Below are 22844 nucleotides of genomic sequence, written 5' to 3'. Positions count from 1 at the left end.
TATTTGATATAAGCTTACTAATTAGCAAGGAGTATTTTTTTTTCTCTCCACTGTTTGGTGAATATTAAGAAATTATAAAATATTTATCTAAACAATCACTTTACAAGTCTTGATTGATAATTATATTATAGTTGATATATAAAACTGACCATTAAAGTAAATGATGAAAATTAAAAAAAAAAAAAAAAAAAAAACATGAAATGAACTATACAACAAATGAAATGAATTTCTTATTAAATTATATACGTCTTATTGAATTCGCTTTCGTTTTTTCGGTGATAAAATTTTTAACATACTGACTACAGGCGCTTCGAATGAAAGCGAAACAACAAATGATATAATGTACGACGTAACAAATTGTCCGAAAAACATTACCATCTGAAAAAGAAAAAAATTAGAATTATTTTCCTTTTAAGAAATGAATAATTTTAATTATTTAATTAAAATTAACTTTTTAATTTCTTTTAATTTGAATTAATTTTTTTTTAAATAAAATATTATTAATTACCATGGAATTTTTTCCAAGATGAAACGGAGAGTCCACATACATTGCAGTAAGTCGAATCACAATAGGATGAATTAGATATGCACAATATGTTACCCTACTGAAGGGATATAAAATTGGTGCTGATAAAATTACATCTACATATCCTGAAAAATAAAAAAAAAAATTAAATTAGAAAAATTCTTTTTTTATAAATGAAAAATTGGAGCGCATTATTTGAATTTTTATTTTTAAATTATTTTATTAGAAATAATAATTATTTTTTATTTCAATTTTCAAATTAAAATTTGACAGAATGAAATGAAAATTCATCTAGAAAAATAATTATTTCTAATAAAATTGTTTAAAATAAAAATTCTAATTAATGATTTTTTTTTTTAAATTTTTCTTATTTTTATAGAATTGAAGTGAAGTTCTTATTGCACCAATGAATATTTTGGTACATTGATCCTTTTTAAAGAGGCAATGTCATTTCTGAATTTTATCATAAGAGAAACTTTCTAAAGATTTGGAACTGCATTCAACAATCCTTTTTTCCTCTTCATGCAAAGTTATATAAATTTTCTCAGGTGAAAGTTACTCAGCATTAGCGCTAAACTTATAAATATTATTTTTAGTTTACTTTAAAACTATGAGTTTTTTTTTTTATTACAATTAATTGTATATTCTAAAAAGATTATATAAAACACCGCGTAAATTTTTTTTTTTTAATAAATATAAAATGTTTAAATTAAATATGAAATTATTAATTAACAAATATAAAAAACTATTAATTAACCAAAAAAAGGGAAACTTTTTTTATAAAAAAAAAAAAAATATTTTTCGTCTATTCATACAAGAAATAAAAAAAAAAAAATTGTCAATTTAGGGATTTATTTCTTTTCGAATAAGACAACTTTTAAAGGTGAATCAGGACTTTCTAATTCTGAACTTTTGAGTAAAACTTGTTTCTTTTATGGCTTCTAGCTTTATAACAACTCTATAAGTAACATTTTATTATTATGTCAATGGATATAGAAATAAAATTAATTTTTGATAATTGTGAGGAAAAAAAAATTATTTTTAATTTTTGAAAAATAATTTTTTTTTTTTTACCTCCATATCCTGTACTACAGGCAATTACTATCCATGCTAAACCAAGAGCCCAGGCACTATGACTCAATGAGGAATAAGCAGCTGCTGTTATTGGGGAAAGTTCAGCTTCATATAAACCATACAAAAGACTTAGAAGACAAGCTGAAGACAGCAGCCATCCAACAAAAACTGTTATCTGTAAATATTTAATTTTAATTAATTTAATTTTTTAAAAACAAAATTTAATTTTTAATATTACAATCTGTTACAGAATTTTTGGGAGTTTCGAAAAAAAAAATACCTTCGACATCTTCACTTTACAATCAGTCTTAAATAGAAAATATCCAACGGACATTCCAATAAGATATGGTCCCAATCTGGTCCATGGCTTATCGTAAATCTTATCGAACAACGCCAGTGGATCATCAATGCTTGGCATGTGATTATTAATTAAAGCAATGTAACCAGTTGTCAACCACGAGCTCACCATAAGTGTTACCACTGAGAATGCTGCGATTTTAAAATGATTTGTTGCCAAAATTAATATCACAGCTCCAACCACATAGAATTGTGTATCATCTGCCACGTACCAACTCCAAAGCATACACTGTTAAAAAAATTTTTTTTTTTTTAAAACATAAAAAATATTTTTTATGGGAATAAGAAAAAAATTTTTTATTTACCATTTGTTCAACTGGAAATAGTGTATTGATATACAAGAGATTTCTCCACCAATAATTTGGACAATTTTCATGATCGGCAGTTGGTGTTTCAAAAACTGCATTATAATGAAACCATTTCATTGTGACTTCAACAACGCCCAAAACAAACATATAAGGTGCTGTGAGTCTGGAAAAACGATAGGCAAGAAAGCCAATGAATTTTAAAAATCCTGCTACAAAACCACGTGTGCCTTGAGTGAGTTTATTTAAATGTCCTTCGGCATTTGTACGAAAATAAAGAAAACTGACAAGCAATCCACCCATAAAAAAGAAAGTGTCAACGCTAAAGGCTCCATTTGTCACCGTTTGAAAGAGTATATTCTTTTCGACTACACGTCGATATTCCATATTGTCAGAATATTTAAAGACAACAATACATGTATGACCCAAAATTACCCAAGCCATTGAAATTGCTCTTAAACCATGAATTGTACTTATTGTATCACGGCCAACGCTTGGATCGCAAATTGTTTTCATGTTGGCTCTCACCGAAAATGAGAGTAACAATTCTTCACAAACATCTATTTACGAAAAAAGAAAGAAAAAGAAAACAAATTATTTTCTTACGTTCACAAAAATTTATAATTTACTCATGGCTAATTTCAATTTTTAAATTATTCGTTTTTATTTTATTAAAAATAAAAATAATAATTAAAATACAAAATTAAAAAAAATAATAAATCAAATAAAAAATAATAATAAATCAAATTAAAAATAAATGACATCATTAAATTAAATAAATATAAAAAAATGATAATTAAAATAAAGTAAAATAAAAAATTAAAAAAAAATAAAATTAAAAATAAAATTAAAAAATAAAATAAAACAAAAATGTAGGACAAAAATAATCATAATTATTAAATAAAATTAATTTATTATGTCATTTATTTTTAATTTTATTTATTGTTAATTATTATTTTTTATTTTATTGATTATTATTTTTATTTTTATTTTTAATTTTCAATAAAATAAAAACGAATAATTTAAAAATTGAAATCAGCCATTAAAGAAAATTATGAATTTTCCTTGAACGTAAGAAAATAATTTGTTTTGTACTGGCTGATTTCAATTTTTAAATTATTCGTTTTTATTTTAATTAAACATAAAAATATCTAATAATAAAATAAAAAATAAATCAAATAAAAAATAATAATTAACAATAAATAAAATTAAAAATAAATGACATAAGAAATTAATTTTATTTAATAATTGATTATTATTTTTGTCCTACATTTTTGTTTTATTTTATTTTTTAATTTAATTTTTAATTTTCTTTTTTTTTAATTTTTTATTTTACTTTATTTTAATTATCATTTAGGTATTTATATTTAATTTATTATTTATTATTTATTTTTATTTAATTTATCATCTCATTTATTTAATTTAATTTATCATGTCATTTATTTTTAATTTTTATTTATTGTTAATTATTATTTTTTATTTGATTTATTTTTTATTTTCTTATTATATATTTTCATGTTTAATAAAATAAAAACAAATAATTAAAAAATTGAAATCAGCCAGTAACAAATTATTTTCTTACGTTCAAGGAAAATTCATAATTTTCTTTAATGGCTGATTTCAATTTTTAAATTATTCCTTTTTATTTTATTAAAAATAAAAATAATAATCAATAAAATAAAAAATAAAATAATTAACAATAAATAAAATTAAAAATAAATGACAAAATAAATTAAATTAAATAAATATAAATAAATGATAATTAAAATAAAGTAAAATAAAAAATTAAAAAAAATAAAATTAAAAATTAAAAACAAAAACGTAAGACAAAAATAATCAATTATTACATAAAATTAATTTTATATTCTATTTTTTTTTTTTTTTTTGGTAATAATTAAGTAATTACTTACTCAATTGTTGACAATCTGGAGTTGATGATCGAAGGCTGCCCTCATGATCATTATTATTATTTACTGGACTAGATCCGTTAACGACAGTATCTCCTACTGGAACAGGAAGGTAGACCTTACCATCTAAAGCTGCGACATAATGATAAAAAAAAAAATCTTTCGTCGTCAGAAAGAAAACCAAAAAAAAAAAATTAAAATAAACAATAGAATATTTTTATTTTACTCTATCTGAGAAATAGGTTTCATATTTAAAAAATATAAATTAATTAAATTAATAAATAATAATTTATATATAATTAAAATAATAGAAATAATAATAATAATAATAATAATAATAATAATAATAATAATAATAATAATAATAATAATAATAATAATAATAATAATAATAATAATAATAATAACAATAATAATAATAATAAAAAGAATAAAAATAATAGAATATAAATCAAAAAATACAAATAAAAAAAAATTTTAATAAAATAAATTATTCTGAAAGATACAAGGGCAAATATATGTCCCGATGAAATCCTGTTTTTCAAGAATATCTACTTAACATTCTTCAATATAGCCCTGAAACCTTTCGACAGTATATAATTCAAATTTGCTAATTGAATAAAAATTAAAAATTAAATCTATTTTTTAAATAGTTTATTTAATTTTTTTAATATTATCTAATTTAAAAATTAAAATTATTTTTAAATTAAAATTTACATTGCACCCAGAGAAATATTTTATTTGAAACAAATATAATATAATTTGAGTTTTAACGTATATTATTTGTTTCAAATAATTTTTTTTTCTTTAGCGTAAATAAAAATTTTTTTATTTATATCGAAAAAAAATTTATTTATTTATTTATTTATTTAATTTATTTAAAACAATTATTTATTTACAACAAATATATTTATTCGCAATAAATATATTTATTTGCAATAAATGAAAATTTATTTTTCTCTGAGAAGTAAATATATATTATTTTTTTCTGAATGTGCAAAAAAAAATAATTGAACAATTTATCAGATTGGATTCAATTTTTATAATTGAAAACAATAAATTATTAATTATATAATTATGTTTAGCGCATAAAAATAGGAAAATAAAATAAATCTCACCAGTTAACGGTTTGTGGTTGCCATTTGTTAATTGCTCGAGTTTCGCATGCTTTTCAACATCACAGGATTCTTTCTGTTGTTTTATTAATCTATTGGTGAGATAAACGTCGTAACTTGTGCCAACAATCATTAGCACCAAAACCACCGCGCTCACACCACTAAAAATTTTAATGAAATTCTTATCTCTCTTACTTTCACTTTTTTTTTTTTTTAATTGAACAAATTTTTTACATGATTTATTTGAACCAAATAAAATATATTTAAGTTAAATAAACGTATATTTGTCTCAGAGCCTACTATAACTTATTTGGCATAATTAAAAATTTTATTTATCATAAATAAATTTTTCTTTGGTTCAAATAAATTTTTTATTTAAACGAAATAAATTATATTTAAAACAAATAAATGAGTTAGTATAGGCTCTGAGACAAATATATAATTTCTCTGAGAGTAGAAAAAAAAATTATTTAGATCAATATTTCAATAGGGAGAATAACTTTTAAATTACCTATTATAATAATTATAATATAATAAACTTTACGACAGTTTATTTATATATTAAAAATGATTTATAAAACAAATAACTATACTTACAATAAAACCCAAAACACCGAATCTGTATAAATATCGTAATAATTACGTTGATCGCGAACATTTTCCACTGATGAATATTTTGATGCAGCATCACTGGCAGCAAGTTTTGCTATTTCAGCAACATCCGATGAACTACATGAGAATGGAAGACACACTCCCAGATGAATAAGTTTTTTCTAAAATTGAATTTTTTTTTTTTTGTTACACCATGATTTATTTAAATCAAATAAAATATATTTGAATTAAATAAACATATATTTGTCACAGAACCTACTAACATATTTATTTAGTGTAAATAAAAATTTTATTTGGCATAAATAAATTTTTTTTTAGTTTCAAAAAATTGTTTATTCCAATGAAATAAAAAATTTATTTGAGGCAAAGAAAAATTTATTTGTGACAAATAAAAATTTATTTGTCACAAATAAAACTTTTATTTACGCCAAATAAATAAGTTAGTAGGCTCTGAGATAAATATACGTTTATTTAACTCAAATATATTTTATTTGGTTCAAATAAATCATTTCTCTACGTGTAGTAAATAATAAAACAAACTAAGGAAAAATTTTTTTTTTTTTTTGAAATTTACCATAGTTAGAGATGTTTCATTTAATGAAATTTTTAATATAAAAAAGCTTAATGGATAAGGAGGATCATCGGGTGCATCATCTAATGAATTTGAAACGCCACTTTGTCCGGCATTTATTCTTCTTTTTGGTTCGTTATTAAATTCTTGAACACCATCATCCTTTGATGTTGAGTAAAATGTTCTTTTTTCATTTCTTTTACCAATAAAATAACACTCGGTTGCTGATCCAGTGAAATATGAATTTCCCCAAAAATAACCATTTGTGTATCGTCCAGATGCATCGTCCACTAAAACAAACAAAAAAATTATTATATTTTTATAAAAATTATATATGTTCAATGAAAATTCGTGCAAATAAAAATTCTAACAAATAAAAATTCTAATGCAATAAATTTTTCGGTTACATAAAAATTCTATTTTTAGAAAATCTGTTTAATGAAAATTTTGCAAAAAAAATAATAATAGAAATAAAATTCTGCTCAATAAAAATTATACATCCAAAGAAAAGATTTCTTTAATTTAGAGAAACAAATTTCTTTAACTTGTTTTTCTTTTTCATTCAAAATAACATTTTCTTTGAAACAAAAAAAAGAGCTTCTACACCCAGAGAAATGATTTATTTGAATCAAATAAAATATATTTGAATTAAATAAACAAATATTTGTCTCAGAGCCTACTAACTTATTTATTTGGCGTAAATAAAAATTTTATTTGTCATAAATAAATTTTTCTTTGGCTCAAATAAATTTTTTATTTCAATGAAATAAAATATATTTGCAACAAATAAATGAGTTAGTAGGCTCGGAGACAAATATCAAGGATATCAAGGATAATTTGTTTTGAAACAAATAAATTTTCTTTGTATCAAAAGAAAAAAAATCAATGAAATTGATTTCTTTGAATCAAAGATTCACTATAATTTAAATTAGTTTAGAATTTTTATTTATAGAGAGTATATGAAAAATATAAGAACAAATGTAAAACAAATAAGAAAATTAATATTTCTGTTGTAAATTAATTAATCTCTCTCTCTCTCTCTCTCTCTCTCTCTCTCTCTCTCTCTCTCTCTCTCTCTCTCTCTCTCTCTTTTTGAGAATATTATAAAACTATATAAACGCGTGTAACGTAACGTCATAACATAATTCCTGATCGCAATTGTAGGCATATATGTGATGTAACGAAACGCGATTATCGAGACTATTCGGAAAACGCAACCCTGCTACCGCAATGATTAGATAATCTCTTACTTCCCGATTAGAAAGTCTTACCTCATCAATAAGATGTTTATATGTATGTCTGCGTAGGCAGTTGAACAACCTGTTTTTTTTTGCATTTAATGTTTTTTTTTTTTCATATTCAATATTATTATCCCATATATATATACATGGAAAAAAAATATTCACCTGAAACAGCGATAAATTTCACTGAAACAAGGATGTGTTTCACTAAAACAGTGAAAGTTTTCGATATTCTAGATAAACATATAGTTGTTCCAGATAAAGATTTTGTTCCATACAGTTTGAGTATTTAGAAACTCGATAGGTCCTAAATAGTTTCCATATAGTTCTACTATGCAGAAACTAGGTAGTACCTACCTACTACCTTGTCCTTTCTAAATAATCTATATAGAAACTAGAATAGAATCTATACAGAAACTAGAATAGAATCTATGTAAGAACTAGATAGAAACTAGAATAGAATCTATATAAGAACTAGATAGAAACTAGAATAGAATCTATGTAAGAACTAGATAGAAACTAGAATAGAATCTATATAAGAACTAGATAGAAACTAGAATAGAATCTATGTAAGAACTAGATAGAAACTAAAATTGAATCTATATAAGAACTAGATAGAAACTAGAATAGAATCTATATAAAAACTAGATAGAAACTAGAATAGAATCTATATAAGAACTAGATAGAAACTAGAATAGAATCTATATAAAAACTAGATAGAATCTAGATAGTATAACTGTTCTAAAGTTATTTTGAAATAATCTGTAGATTCACTAGATAGTTTCCATATAGTTTAAGTACAAAGAAACTAGATAGTATAACTATTTTGACATTTCTAAATAATCTGCATACTTTCCATATAGTTCAGCTATCAAGAAACTAGATAGTTTGACTATACCGTGTTTTCTGAATAAACAAAATAGTTTCAATGTAGTTTAAGTATCTGGAAATTAGATAGTTTAATTATCCTGACCTATCTAATTAATTTAAGTAGTTTCCGTACAGTTAAACTATCTAAAAACTCGATAGTTTAAATATCCTCTATTTTTTAAGTAATATAAACAGTTTTTATATAGTTTAAATATCTAGAAACTAGATAGTTATAACTATCCTATCCTTTCTTTATAATTTAAATAGTTTCTATATAGTTTAGCTATCTAGAAACTAAATAGTTTAACTATACCCTCTTTTCTAAATAAACTAAATAGATTCAATGTAGTTTAAATATTTGAGAACTAGATAGTTTAATTATCTCGACCTTCCTAATTAATTTAGGTATATTTAAACTATCTAAAAACTAAATAGTTTAACTATCCTGACCTTCCTAATTAATTTAGTTAGTTTCCATATAGTTACACTATCTAAAAACTAGATAGTTTTAATATCCTGTCTATTTAAAGTAATTTAAACAGTTTTTATATGGTTTAAATATCTAGAAACTAGATAGTTATAACTATCCTGTCCTTTCTTTAAAATATAAATAGTTGCTATATAGTTCAGCTATCTAGAAACTAGATAGTTCAACTATAGCGTCTTTTCTAAATAAACTAAATAGTTTTACTGTAGTTTAAGTATCTGAAAACTTGATAGTTTAACTATCCTGACCTTCCTAATTAATTAAGGTAGTTTCCGTACAGTTAAACTATCTAAAAACTAGATAGTTTAAATATCCTCTCTTTTCTAAGTAATATAAACAGTTTCTATATAGTTCAACTATCTAGAAAGATAGTTATAACTATCCTGTCCTTTCTCTATAATCTAAATAGTTTCCATATAGTTCAGCTATCTAGAAACTAGATAGTTTAACTATACCGTGTTTTCTAAATAAACTAAATAGTTTTAATGTAGTTTAAATATCCAGAAACTGGATTAACTATCCTGTCCTTTCTTTATAATCTAAATAGTTTCTAAATAGTTTCTAAATAGTTTAAGAACCTAGGAACTAGATAGATGAACTATTTTATTTGAAATAATTTAAATAGTTTTCAAATAGTTTAAGAACCTAAAAACTATTTAGTTTAACTATCTTATTTTTTCTAAAAAATTTAAATGTACTAGACAGTTTCCTTATTAGTAAGGCAGTATCTAGAAACTAGATAGTTTTACTATTCTGAGCTTTTTTTTAAAAATAATTTTTGACTAGTAAAAATTATATCCATGTTCATTTCAACGACAATTATATACACTCAACTCTATTATTATTTTAAATGCTCGACACAGCCTCCTTAGAAATATAACCTTCGTTATCATTCTACTCAACCTATCTTTTGGTGTCAAATTATAAATATAAGTTTTAGTTTGTAATTGTCAATGACCTCTCTATACTTTAAAACAGTGAATAGAATTTAAAACAAGCAATTTCTTTCTCTAATTTTTTTCATTATTTTTTTTTGTCAAATCTAAATTAATTTTTTTTTTTTGAATGAAATCTATTATTTTGAATATAAATTCATATAAAAATGTTAGAATTGCAAAAGTGAAAGTAATAAAAATTATAATAACACTTGTAAGAATAAATATAAATAATAGAATGTAGAAAATAGTTTTTAAATAGTAAAAAATATTCGCGGGACAATTTTTATTAGCGATGCAGTTTCTATACTAAAAATGATGCAATTTTATTGCAACATAAAAAGATTTTTTTTTTCGTTTTTAAATATATAATATTGCTATTACATTATTCTTTTATATTAAACTTGGCGATCAATATAAAATTTCTTTATTATACTACTATGCAATAAATTTTTTTTTTTTTACTCGCATCACCTAGGAGTGGTAATAAAAAAAAAATACTTAATAATTTATATGAATATAACAAGTCAAAGCTTTGTCCATAGACATCGAACGAAAGGAATAATTCGCATTAATGTTTCCTTTATGACGCATATTCGACTAATTACGTGCGACAACGGAAATATATATTTGTTCAAGAAAAATAATATTCAATACCTTAGAGAAATATTTCATTTACATTTATTGAGAGAAATAAAATTTATATTTAAATTAAATATAAAAATATTAGAGTTTAAAAAAAAATTTATTTGGTTCAAATAAAATCAATTATTAAATAAATTTTTATTTGTATCAAATTATTTTTATTTTAATTTACATATAATTTATATTTGTTTCAAGTACAGAAATTATTGGTTCAAATAAAATTTATTTAATTCAATTATTTAGTTTCATTATTTGGTTCAAGTAAATATTTATATTTGATAAAAGTACACCCAGAGAAATAATTTATTTGAACCAAATAAAATATATTTGAATTAAATAAACATATATTTGTCTCAGAGCTTATTTATTTGGCGTAAATAAAAATTTTATTTGTCACAAATAAATTTTTCTTTGGCTCAAATAAATTTTTTATTTCAATGAAATAAAATATATTTGCAATAAATAAATGAGTTAGTAGGCTCGGAGACAAATATACTATTTCTCTGAGTGTAATTTGTTTATTTGAATCAAATTTTCAGTTTATTTGAGAGAACAAAAATTTATTTGAATAAAAATAAAAATATATTTGTCTCAGAATCTATAATAAATTTTCTATTTGTTTCAAATGAAAAATTTAATTTATATAAAATTTTTTTATTTAAACTAAATAAAATTTATTTAAAACTATATATATTTATTTTGGCTATGAGATGTAAAGTTTTAAATTTTCTGTATAAAAATTTCGCTTTTTAGCATAATATGTTATTATAGTTATAAAATTGATATAAAAAAAAATGTCTATTTTGGAAATAAAAGATGTTTACGTAAGCGAGAGTAACATCATTGATGACCTACATTTACATCAGTCGGAACACTTTCCCTGCGAACATATTATGTATCCGCTATTCTCAACACAAAAGTTTAACAAATTCATGCTCGAATTAAAATGAAATGCTAATTTTTCAAGTACCTTTTTTTTTAAATGTGCCAATGTATTAGAAATTGAAAATATTATAGAAAGTTGTCTTTCCTTGTACCCAGAGAAATGTTTTATTTGAACCAAATAAAATATATTTGAATTAAATAAACGTGTATTTGTCTCACAGCCTATTATAGCCCATTTATTTGGCGTAAATAAAATTTTTTATTTAAATCAAATAAAAATTTATTCGAATCAAATAAAAATTTATTTAAATCAAGTAAAAATTTATTCGAATCAAATAAAAATTTATTTAAATCAAATAAAAATTTATTTGAATCAAATAAAAATTTATTTAAATCAAATAAAAATTTATTTGAATCAAATAAATATTTATGAGACAAATATATCATTTCTCTGGTCCCGAGAGTTTAAATCTGTATTTCCTTATTTAACATCAGGAAATTCAGTCAAGTTTCTATAAGGTAGACAGCATTTTTAATTCAGTAAATTGTTTCAAATGAATTAAATCTCTAATTAAAGGAGATCGGGTTTAGTTGTTACAAGAAAGAAAAAATTTTTTTTTTTCTAAAAACTGGTTGTGGGACGCACATTTGAAAAAAATTTATTTAATTCAAATAAACGATTACTTGACCATTACAACCAGAGAAATTGATTTATTTGAACCAAATAAAATATTATTTGAGTTAAATAAACATATATTTGTGTCCGAGCCAATAATAACTCATTTATTTGTTGCAAATATATTTTATTTCATTTGAAATAAAAAAATTTATTTGAGCCAAAAAAAAAATTTATTTCTAACAAATAAAATTTTTATTTACGCCAAATAAATAAAATTAGTAGGCTCTGAGACAAATATACATTTATTTAACTCAAATATATATTTTATTTGGTTCAAATAAATCATAATTTCTCTGCGTGTATAATTAAATTGTATATTTATTTCGAATACAAAAATTATTGGTTTACTTAATACAAATAAAAATTATATTTCCTTCAAGTAAATATTTATTTGATATAATAAAGTAACCAATTTTGAAAAAAAAATTTTTTTCACTGCATAATTAAAATTTTTCAAAGAATTTTATTAGAACACGGCAAAAAAAATTTTTTACCTTGGAACAGCGAAACGTTTTCATTATAGTAGCAAAAGTTTTTACTTGTTTCAAATAAAATCTTTCTCTATTCTAGTGAAATCTTTCATTGTTTCAGGTAAATTTTTTTTTCTCATGAAATAATTATTTTTTAGACCGAATTATTCGAAAAAAGTCGACAGAATGATTTAATTAAAATTAAATAAAATTTTTACTAATTCAAAAATATTTAGATAGTAAATGGAATTACAATCAGTATATAAAAAAGGTGATTGAGCATTTTTTCAGAACAAAATTAGAGTTACGTTAGGATTAAAAGATTACATAATTGAAATTGATATTCGCGCTTGTTTATATTGAAAAAATGTTTAAGAAAGTGATATGATGTTTTAAGCGAAAGTATATATATATATTTAATTCAAATAAACATATATATACACAAAAACTGAAAAACTGGCTAACGAAAGTCGAATTTTAGGTCATACACGTTCTTTCTTAAACGTGCATTGCAACCGGTTTATCCCGATAGATATTGCGTCCACTATATAGGTATTACGCTCACTGTCGAGGTTTCTATGCCAATGAAGTTCACGGGCCATAATGTCTGGCTACGCACTTCTTTATCTACTTGCGCATTATTCTTTAGAACGCTTCTTTCCCATAAAAATCATTAATAGAATTTTAATTAAAATTTTTTTTTTTTTTTTACACAAATTCTCATTTTTCCGAATTAGAATCAGATTTTCCTTTTTATATACGAATTTTTAGCAATAACCGAATTCTCATATTCAATTGAATTTTTAAAATCACAAAAATTCCAATTCACCGAATTTCCATTTGTCCGAATTTTTAATTGATCAAATTTTGAAGGCGCCGAATTTTAATTTGTCCGAATTTTTAATTAATCAAATTTTGGAGGCGCCAAATTTCCATTTGCCCGAATTTTTAATTTATCAAATTTCTGAGGCGCCGAATTTTAATTTGTCCGAATTTTTAAATGATCAAATTTTGGAGGCGCCAAATTTCCATTTGCCCGAATTTTTAATTGATCAAATTTTGGAGGCGCCGAATTTTCATTTGTCCGAATTTTTAATTGATCAAATTTTGGAGGCGCCGAATTTTCATTTCTCCGAATTTTTAATTGATCAAATTTCTGAGGCGCCGAATTTTAATTTGTCCGAATTTTTAATTAATCAAATTTTGGAGGCGCCGAATTTTCATTTGTCCGAAATTACAAATGACCGAACAAAAAAAATCATAACAAAAAAGATTTCGGCGCAATTTTTAAATTGTGTGACCAATTACGATTTTCTGTAATTTATAATTGGTTAAATTTTTCAAAAAAAAAATTGCCCCGATATTTTTCTGTCGATTGTTTTTGTTCGGCGAATTTGTAATTTCGGACAAATGAAAATTCGACGTCTTAAAAAATTCGTATAAAAATTCAGACAAATTATATATATATAAAATTCGGTGAATTGAAATTTCTGCGTCAATATTTATTTATGCTAAAGAATTTTTCACCAGAATTAAATATATATATATTAAATAAATGGAAAAATTTTTTTTGCAATTTTTCTTGATAAAGAAAGAAACAAGAATTTGACAAATTAATTGCTACTATATATATAAAGATATGATAAATACATGCGCGGTAAAGTTGATAAAATATTTCTCGGTTCGTTTTTTTTATTTAACAAGTTATATATATTGTATAATTATAAAAAAAAATATATATATATATATATATATAAGATCAGAAAATACGCGGGTTTATGTAATACTGTTTTTGGAATTAAATGTTGACATAATACATTTATAAAAAAAAAAAAAAATAAAAAAAATAAAATAAAAAAAAATGCTTCACGTGATAAGGAAGTATAAAGTTGCAGCAAATCTAGTTTAACATTTTTAAGATTATTATCTCGAGCGAGTGAACTTTCATTCAACTCTTCAAGTGCCGCGCGTGTACTCTATGGCAAGTTCGATGCCTGGGGAGAAAGTGATGCAGAAAGAGAAAGGCAGTTCTTCACATTCCTTTTATTAATTTTCAAGTATGAAATAACAATTATTATTAATAATAATTTTTAATAATAATTAAAAATAATTAATAATAATAATTAAAAATAATTATTAATAATAATTAAAAATAATCAATAATAATAATTAAAAATAATTAATAATAATAATTAAAAATAATTAATAATAATAAATAATAATAAATAATAATAATAATTACCATTATTAATAATAATTCATAATAACAATAATTTAAATAATTAGTTAATATTATAATTAGTTAATTTATTTATTTATTAATTAAGCTTCTAATTTAAATAATTAGTTAAAATTAGAATTATTTAATTTATTTATTTATTAATTAAGCTTCAGCCTTTCGGTCCAGAAGTGGACTTGGTTTATAGAATTAGTTAATTATTTTTACAAGCTGAAAAATGTATTTAATTCTTGAAATTTTGTATCATCTCCCGAACGTCCTTCATGTTTTAAATTTTAACGAAAAAGACCAAAAAATATTTTCTATATAGACTCCAGATCAACAGGAAAAAGTGAATAAAAATTTTTTTACGATTATAATTTTTCTATATCAGAATTTTTTTTAATTTACCAAAAAAAAAAATAGGAATTTGTTTATCTTAATTATTAAAATTATAGGTTCTATCTTTTTTACAAAATACAATATATAATATTTAAGATAAATTTCTTTGTTGTTCGAACAATATTTTTATAACTAAAAAAAAAAACACTAAGGAAATATTTGCGTCTAATATTAAAATTTCTTTGTGGGACGTTTAATTTTTTTTTTTTTTTTCTTTTCTTTTCATAAAATATTTTAATTTCTTGTTATGCTTCATAAATTTTGAAACTTGTATTATAGCGATTTTGTGAACACGTTTTATTTTATTATATAGCAGTTAGAAATAGAAAGTTATATATATATAGTTTTCAAAAGGATTACAGGTAAATAATGTGTGTTACATAGTTTAAATTGAAGAATTTCGCATATATGTCTATCGAACTGTCCTTCTCTTTCTTTCTTTTTTTTTTTTTTTTTTTTTTCATTACAAATATAACAACTTATTTCGAGCAAAGAGTTCAGAAAATGTCAACTTTCCTTCTCATTATTCAGATATATAGTTTTGCTTATATTGGTCAATTTGTCATATGTTTCTTTTATTACAGGAAAAAGAACATTAAAATCACTTTTTTTTTATCCCTCTTAAAATTATCATTAATTTTCTTTATTATAAACTGAAAAAAAAATTTATTCGATTCAAATACTCGATTATACACTCAGAGAAATGGTATATTTGTCTCCGAGCCTACTAATTCATTTATTTGTTGCAAATATATTTTATTTCATTGAAATAAAAAAATTTATTTGAGGCAAAGAAAAATTTATTTGTGACAAATAAAACTTTTATTTACGCCAAATAAATAAGTTAGTAGGCTCTGAGACAAATATACGTTTATTTAACTCAAATATATTTTATTTGGTTCAAATAAATCATTTCTCTGCGTGTACTCTTGACTATATATTATTAAAATAAATATTTATTTTTATCAAATAATTATTATTTGAGATGGTATTTGTTTTAAAAAATACAAAAATTATTCGTTCAAATAAAATTTATTTAATTCAAATAAAAATTATTTGATTCAAGTAATTGTTTATTTAATAATAGTCAAGTAAAATCGAGTATTTGAATCAAATAAATTTTTTTTATTGTTCTTTAATAAAGACGAATAATAATAATAATAACAAAAAAAATAATTATTAATTAATTCATAATTATTTTTACCTAAAAATGATAGTTTTTTTTTTTTTTTTTTTTTTTTTTTTTATAAATAAAAAGATAAGTAAAATGATCGACTTTTTTCATTGAGGAATTATACATTTCCGCGAAAGTCGAATGACTAATGTTTTACATGACTGTGCGTAACATATATATATATATATATATATATATATATATATATATATACTATATTTCTGAAATCCTCTTATGCACGTAACAAAGTTTTCCTTTATTTCTCATAAATTGTGCAATTTCAATATAATTACTACAAATTTATGTCACGATCGTCATTGAATATTTTTCATGCAAATATATGTATGGACTTTCTTTATTACGCTTTCTAAAATTAATCTTTATGTGGAGTAACTAAGCGTGTGTTTATAATTATAAAAAAAAATTGATGATTTCAATAAATATATTTAATTGAAATCATTTTCCTATATAAAAAAAATATTTTCCATTTCTTTAAAAAAAAATATTTATGAAATTTTTCATTTTTGCTTTTTCAAAACAAAGACAATTTTTTTTATATCTTTAAAATATGAATAACTTTCGTACTATATGTACATCCAGAAAAATGATTTATTTGAACCAAATAAAATATATTTGAGTTAAATAAATGTATATTTGTCTACTAACTTATTTATTTGGCGTAAATAAAAATTTTATTTGTCAGAAATAAATTTTTCTTTGGCTCAAATAAATTTTTTATTTCAATGAAATAAAATATATTTGCAACAAATAAATGAATAAGTAGGCTCGGAGACAAATATACCATTTCTCTGAGTGTACACATCCAGAGAAATATTTGCCTTAGAGCTAAATAAATATTTATTTGATTCATATATAAATTTTATTTGTTTCAAAAATAAATTTTTATTTCATTTCAAATAATTCTTTTTTTTTTTATTTCAATGAAAATTTTATTTATGACAAATAAAAATTTTATTTATATGACAAATGAAAATTTTAATTTACGTCTAATAAATGAACTAAGACAAAAATACGTTTATTTAATTCAAATATATTATATTTAGTTCAAAAATAAAACAGTAGTCGCTTAATTATTTTTTTAAAAATGAATTTTTAATTTTAAAATTCAATATTATCTTTGAATTAAATTATATATTGTAAAACTTTCAATAAATCTCGCATTAATTATATTCATTGGGAAATCGTTGTAAGAATTAATTAATAATAAATTTAAAAAAATCATTCACTTTATGAGCTTCAATTAGATGGTTCGTGATCTTATAAAGAAAGAAAATTTTTCTTTTTTATAATATTTATAAAAATGTTTTGTTGTTTTTTTTTTTTCTTTTTTTTTTCTTTTTGAAAAATCCTTTCTATGCTAATTTTTCTATTGCAATTTTCTTTGAAAGATTTATACCTGTTCTATAAGATTCTAATGGTAATTTGTTACTCAATGACACGACACTAAGTAATAGTGCTATATCAGATAAAAATTTCAAAAAAATCATGTCAAGGACTAAAATTCTTTGATCCTGAGATATATCCACTTGGATTTTTTTTTTCAGGAAAAACTTTGCACTCTGTATTTTTAATTATTATTTCATATATATATGTATATATACATCTTATCCGGTTTATCGTTCTTTGAAACAATTATTTTGTGCTTAGCCAGAAGGTTACGATTATTAATAATATTATAAAATGACTTTATTTTTTTAAATGATTTTTTATAAAATAACATTTTTTATTCCTACAATAAAATTTGTTATATAAAATAAATACTTTTTTTTCGAGATAATTGAAAATACAATTTTTTTTTTTATTATCAAATAAATATAGGTATATATTTGTTATTATTTCGGCCAGGGTGTCTACTAAAAATTTGAATTAATATTCCAGGACTTTTTCAGGACTTTTCAGGACAAATTTCTTATTTTTCCAGGACATTAAATTGGATGACCTTAAGGAATAAAAAGAATTTTTAGTTTAACTATTGTTTTCAGAAATTATTAAAAAAGTAATTAATCACTTATGTAAATTTTCATTTTAATTATTTAATGAATTTTTTTTTAACTTGATTGACAAAATTAGAAATTTTTGAAAATTTAAAAGCAAAATATAAAAAATTCAAGGACAAAAATTAAAATTCCAGGACTTTCAAGGACATTCCAGGACATTTTTTCAAATTCCAGGACATTTCCAGGACATTTCCAGGACTAGTAGACACCCTGAATTTGTGAGTCAATTAAATCGTATTTTTGTTTCAAATACAAAAATTATACATCCAGAGAAATGATTTATTTGAAATATATTTCGAGTTAAATAAACGTATATTTGTCTCAGAGCCTATACTAATTTTATTTATTTGTCGTAAATAAAAATTTTATTTGTCAGAAATAAATTTTTTTATTTCAATGAAATAAAATATATTTGCAACAAATAAATGAGGCTCGGAAATAAATATACCATTTCTCTGAGTATATAGAAATACAATTTATTTTAATTCAATTATTAGGTTTCATTATTTGATTCAAGTAAATATTTATTTGATAAAAGTAATTTGTTTATTTGAATCAAATAAATTTTTTTTTTCATTAGTGATGAATTTTGTCGTGTTTTTTTTTTTTTCACTGAATTACGTGAAAGTGAGCGCGCGATGCATATCCAATGAAAAAAAAGGACAATGAATTGTTACACGTTTTCAAGTTCTTTAACTCATAATATTGCGGCATAAAATTTGCTTTTGTTGATACACGCGAAAAATATGGCATTGACCGAGGAAATATAAAAATATTATTTTTTTCAAAAATAGTAATTGCGGGAAAATTAAAAAAAAAAATTAATAATAATAATAATAATAATAATATAATAATAATATAATAATAATAATAATATAATAATAATATAATAATAATAATAATAATTGTAATTATTATAAAGAAGTTATATTTCCATATTACATATATTTTAGATAAATCCTGTTTTTAAATAAAAATCATTAAAAATTCTAAGAAATGACAACTTTATGTTCCAATTTATTTCGTTCGTATAAGGGTCTTATATTTTTATTTGTCAATTAATTATTCATGCAGTGGCATTCAAATAATTGATAAAAGCCTGACAAAAAATAGTGGTCAGATGATGCACGTTTCTATTTTTAATTTAGTTGATTTTACTTTTATTTTTTTTTTTTGTTTCAATAAAATAATATTTATTATAATTAATGAAATTTTTCTACAAGGAAAAATCATGTGAATATAATTGTAATTAGAAAAGAAGAAAAATTTTCCAAAAAATCAAAATTATTCATATTGAAAAAATTGACGTTCATTTTTTTTTTATATTCTCGTAAAACTTTCTATTGGTATATAATTATTTAGAACTTGGTTAAAAAAAAAAAATTCCACAATTCATGAAGGAAAGGGGTAATACTTTTCTAATATTTGACAAAAAATATATATTTAAAATGTAGGCGTCGAGAAATTTTTTTTCAAAGAAACTAAATCTCAATATTTTTTTTTTCAATTTTTAAATATTTTTCTAGAAAACGTAAATAAAAAATTTAAGTTTAATTAAAAATTTTATTAATTATTAATAAATTTAATTTTTAAAAAATGATAGAAATTTATATTTTCCATTTATTGGGATAAATGTATATAAAAAAAATTTTATTTAATATTTACAGAAATTAATTCTGGTAATTAAAATTCCATAGAAAAAAAAAAAAAAAATTGCTTAAATAAAAGCGAAGAAAGTGATTCTTTCAAATAATTTCGAAAGTAAAAACGCGCTTAGGAGAAAGTGGGAAATAACTAAATTTAAATATGAGAAAAAAATGGGTCACAGAATTTCAAAATAGAGATTTTAATCGATTTAAGGAAAAATACTTGACCGCAAAACTTTCTTTTTGAATCCATTTTTTTTTTATTTAAATATTTTGGTTATTAATCCATTTTTATAAAAAAGGGGAATTTTGTTTAACATCTATTATATTTTTTTCTTTGTTTAATAATAATAATAATAATAATAATAATTATTATTATTATATAATTATTATTATTTTTATATTATAATTTTATATTTTGATCCTTAGAGGGCTAATTTTTTTTTCTTATTTTTGCTTCCCATAAAAAAATTTGTGTTTGAAATTTTTTCAATTCACCTTTAATCGCCCAGAATTCCTGCTTCTTTAGACCTTGAATATATCTTGTAATGTCCTTGCCACATTGTGCATCCACTGAATATTGCCCCTCTATCCATTTTCTTGCAAGATGCTTTACATTAAATATATCCAAAATTTCAGAAATTGTTGTCCAATTTGTCGTCAATGTGTCCTCAGTCTCGGGTAAACTTCTTATTCGATGATATGAGATTTCATCTAATTTTTTATCATCATTTATTGCTTCCACGGAATTTGTGAGATTCCATTCTTCTCCTAAAATTGCTCCAACGAAAATTAACGCAACAACAGTTTGAACGATGAAACCCATTTTTTTTATTTTTTTTTGTTTTTATTATTAAAAAAAAATTGAACAAAACTGAAAATTTTATTTAGCAGTCGTTAATCATTTTTTTAATTATATTCTATATTTATTTATTTTTTTGGTAATTTCATATTTTGTACAATTAAAAAAATACTGTTAAAAATTAATTTTAAAAAAACATGTATAATTTCAACGCGAATCACTTGAAATTTTTTTTTTGAATTTCTAACTTTCACTTTTTAATCAGTTCCTCTCATCACTATCCAATGAGACAATTTAAAATTTTTTTCTTAATTTCACTAAAAACCGATGACTTTTAATAATATCCGATAATTCCTTTGATGTCATAACTCTTTATTCACTTTTTTCATTTTGCTAAAAGAAAACAAAAAAAAAAAAAAATTACTTTTTCATTTCACTGATCCGAAATATTAGTATTTGAAATTTTGAAAAAATTTTGTTTTTGACATTGTTTTTACTGATTTGAAAAATTATTTTTTTTTTTTAATTTTTTTTTTAATTTTTCGTGGATCCTTTTTGTTGTATGGTTACTAACAAACTGTTTCTCTCAATTCTCTGGAGTTGGTGGCAGGTAGAGAAATGATTTTAGCTTCACCAAAGCGAATGAGCGCTGTCTACGAAAGGGGGGAGGAGGGAAGGGGGGTGTCAGTGAAAACTGAAAACCTTAAGACCATTAATTCCACTTGTTCTTCTCTTGGCACTCGATAACAGTAAAATCGTGTTTGTCCACGTACCTAAAGTTAATATACTCCTATACATACCAAACATCTATATATATACTATATACCTAATACAGTTATAAATTGTGAAATGTGTAAAAAAAAGACATTTTTTGACACTTCCGCTTTAGCTTCATTTTTTTCAAAATACGTGACACTTTACACGAAAGAAGGGACCTTACATAAAAAAAATTTTAGGTTATGTTTACTGATAGTTTATACAATAAAAAGTTACTTTTTTAAATAAAATAAAAATTAGGTTTTATTAAATTTTTTCAATAATCTTTTTCATAAATTCTATTATAAAAGTTGAATATTTTCACTTATAAAAAAATTACTAAACACAGAAAATTAAAAGGCATTAAAATAAACTACAACGGTTATTATTTTAATCTAATTTTGCTTATTTTAATCCATTTTGATATTAAAATAAGCAAAATTGGATTAAAATAATAAGCGTTTATAATAAATAATAATAATAATTTAATATTTTAATACCTTATAATTTTCTGTGAACATAACCTAATATGTTTTTAACGTAAGGTCCCTTCTCTCATGTAGCGTCACATATTAATAAATTTTTAAACTTTTTTCACTATTAACTGTTATACTAAATAATAATAATATAATTATTACTAAAAATTACTAAAACTAAAAATATATTTAATATAGCAAAAAAAAAAAATTATTTTTACTTAAAATTTGTTTATTAAATAATAATTAATAATTAATAAACAATTTGTATTTTTTTTTTTTTTTTAATTTTTTTCAGTGTAGTTAAATAATATCTGTTTTTGTATTACGCTTCCGGGGACCGAAATCTTTATTTAATCGCATAACGTAATTTTTCTTCCGCTTCATTGCTCTCTTCTATAAACAAGTCATCGCATCTATTTTGTCATTCACATTGAAAAAAACCTTATCCAATGTCTCATTTTTATCAATTGCTCTCTTTATAAAAATAATAAAAAAAAAAAATTCTTCTTTTTAATTTATTATCATTCGAATTTTTTATAGAAAATTTTATTTTTTGCCCGTGCACAGAATTATTATTTTAAATAAATAAATAAATAAAAAAAAACTAAAATAAACTAAATAGATAAACCAATAAAAATTATAAGAATTTTAAAGAATTTTTGTGCGTTAT

General features: G+C 21.7%; 2 protein-coding genes across 4 annotated transcripts in view; both read right to left on the bottom strand.

The window, feature by feature from the left end:
• LOC127280026 (ragulator complex protein LAMTOR3-A) overlaps positions 1–22844 on the bottom strand; it is an 86943-nt gene that overhangs the window by 3644 nt on the left and 60455 nt on the right. The gene's annotated exons all lie outside the window — the stretch shown is intronic.
• Positions 175–21535, bottom strand: LOC127280012 (nose resistant to fluoxetine protein 6-like). Of its 3 annotated transcripts, none has more exons than XM_051302704.1 (10): positions 20636–21535; positions 6471–6757; positions 5882–6057; positions 5288–5445; positions 4173–4301; positions 2263–2822; positions 1881–2186; positions 1601–1775; positions 509–651; positions 175–378 (listed from the first exon to the last, which is right to left on the bottom strand). In XM_051302704.1, exons 1-10 carry the CDS (start codon positions 20961–20963, stop codon positions 250–252), a joined length of 2391 nt encoding a protein of 796 aa, XP_051158661.1. In that variant the 5' UTR covers positions 20964–21535; the 3' UTR covers positions 175–249. The 3 variants fall into 3 exon arrangements, with proteins under 3 accessions (XP_051158661.1, XP_051158662.1, XP_051158663.1); XM_051302705.1 differs by having other exon boundaries at positions 4173–4268; XM_051302706.1 differs by having other exon boundaries at positions 4173–4265.

This window comes from Leptopilina boulardi, unplaced genomic scaffold, assembly GCF_019393585.1.
Source record: "Leptopilina boulardi isolate dan_hultmark-lab unplaced genomic scaffold, ZJU_Lbou_2.1 LbouV2_229, whole genome shotgun sequence".
NCBI classification, from domain to species: Eukaryota; Metazoa; Arthropoda; class Insecta; order Hymenoptera; family Figitidae; genus Leptopilina; species Leptopilina boulardi.
The sequence above is the reverse complement of the archived record's forward strand: the minus strand, read 5'-3'. Positions and strand labels throughout refer to the sequence as shown.

Bases quoted from the DNA above. Each gene is read 5' to 3' on its own strand.
- LOC127280012 (XM_051302704.1), bottom strand. From the start codon at position 20,963: ATGGGTTTCATCGTTCAAACTGTTGTTGCGTTAATTTTCGTTGGAGCA. The intron at 4,302-5,287 runs GTGAGATTTATT...ATTATGTCGCAG, and splicing joins CAACCACAAACCGTTAACTG to CTTTAGATGGTAAGGTCTAC. The intron at 379-508 runs GTAATTAATAAT...TTTCTTTTTCAG, and splicing joins ATCTTGGAAAAAATTCCATG to ATGGTAATGTTTTTCGGACA.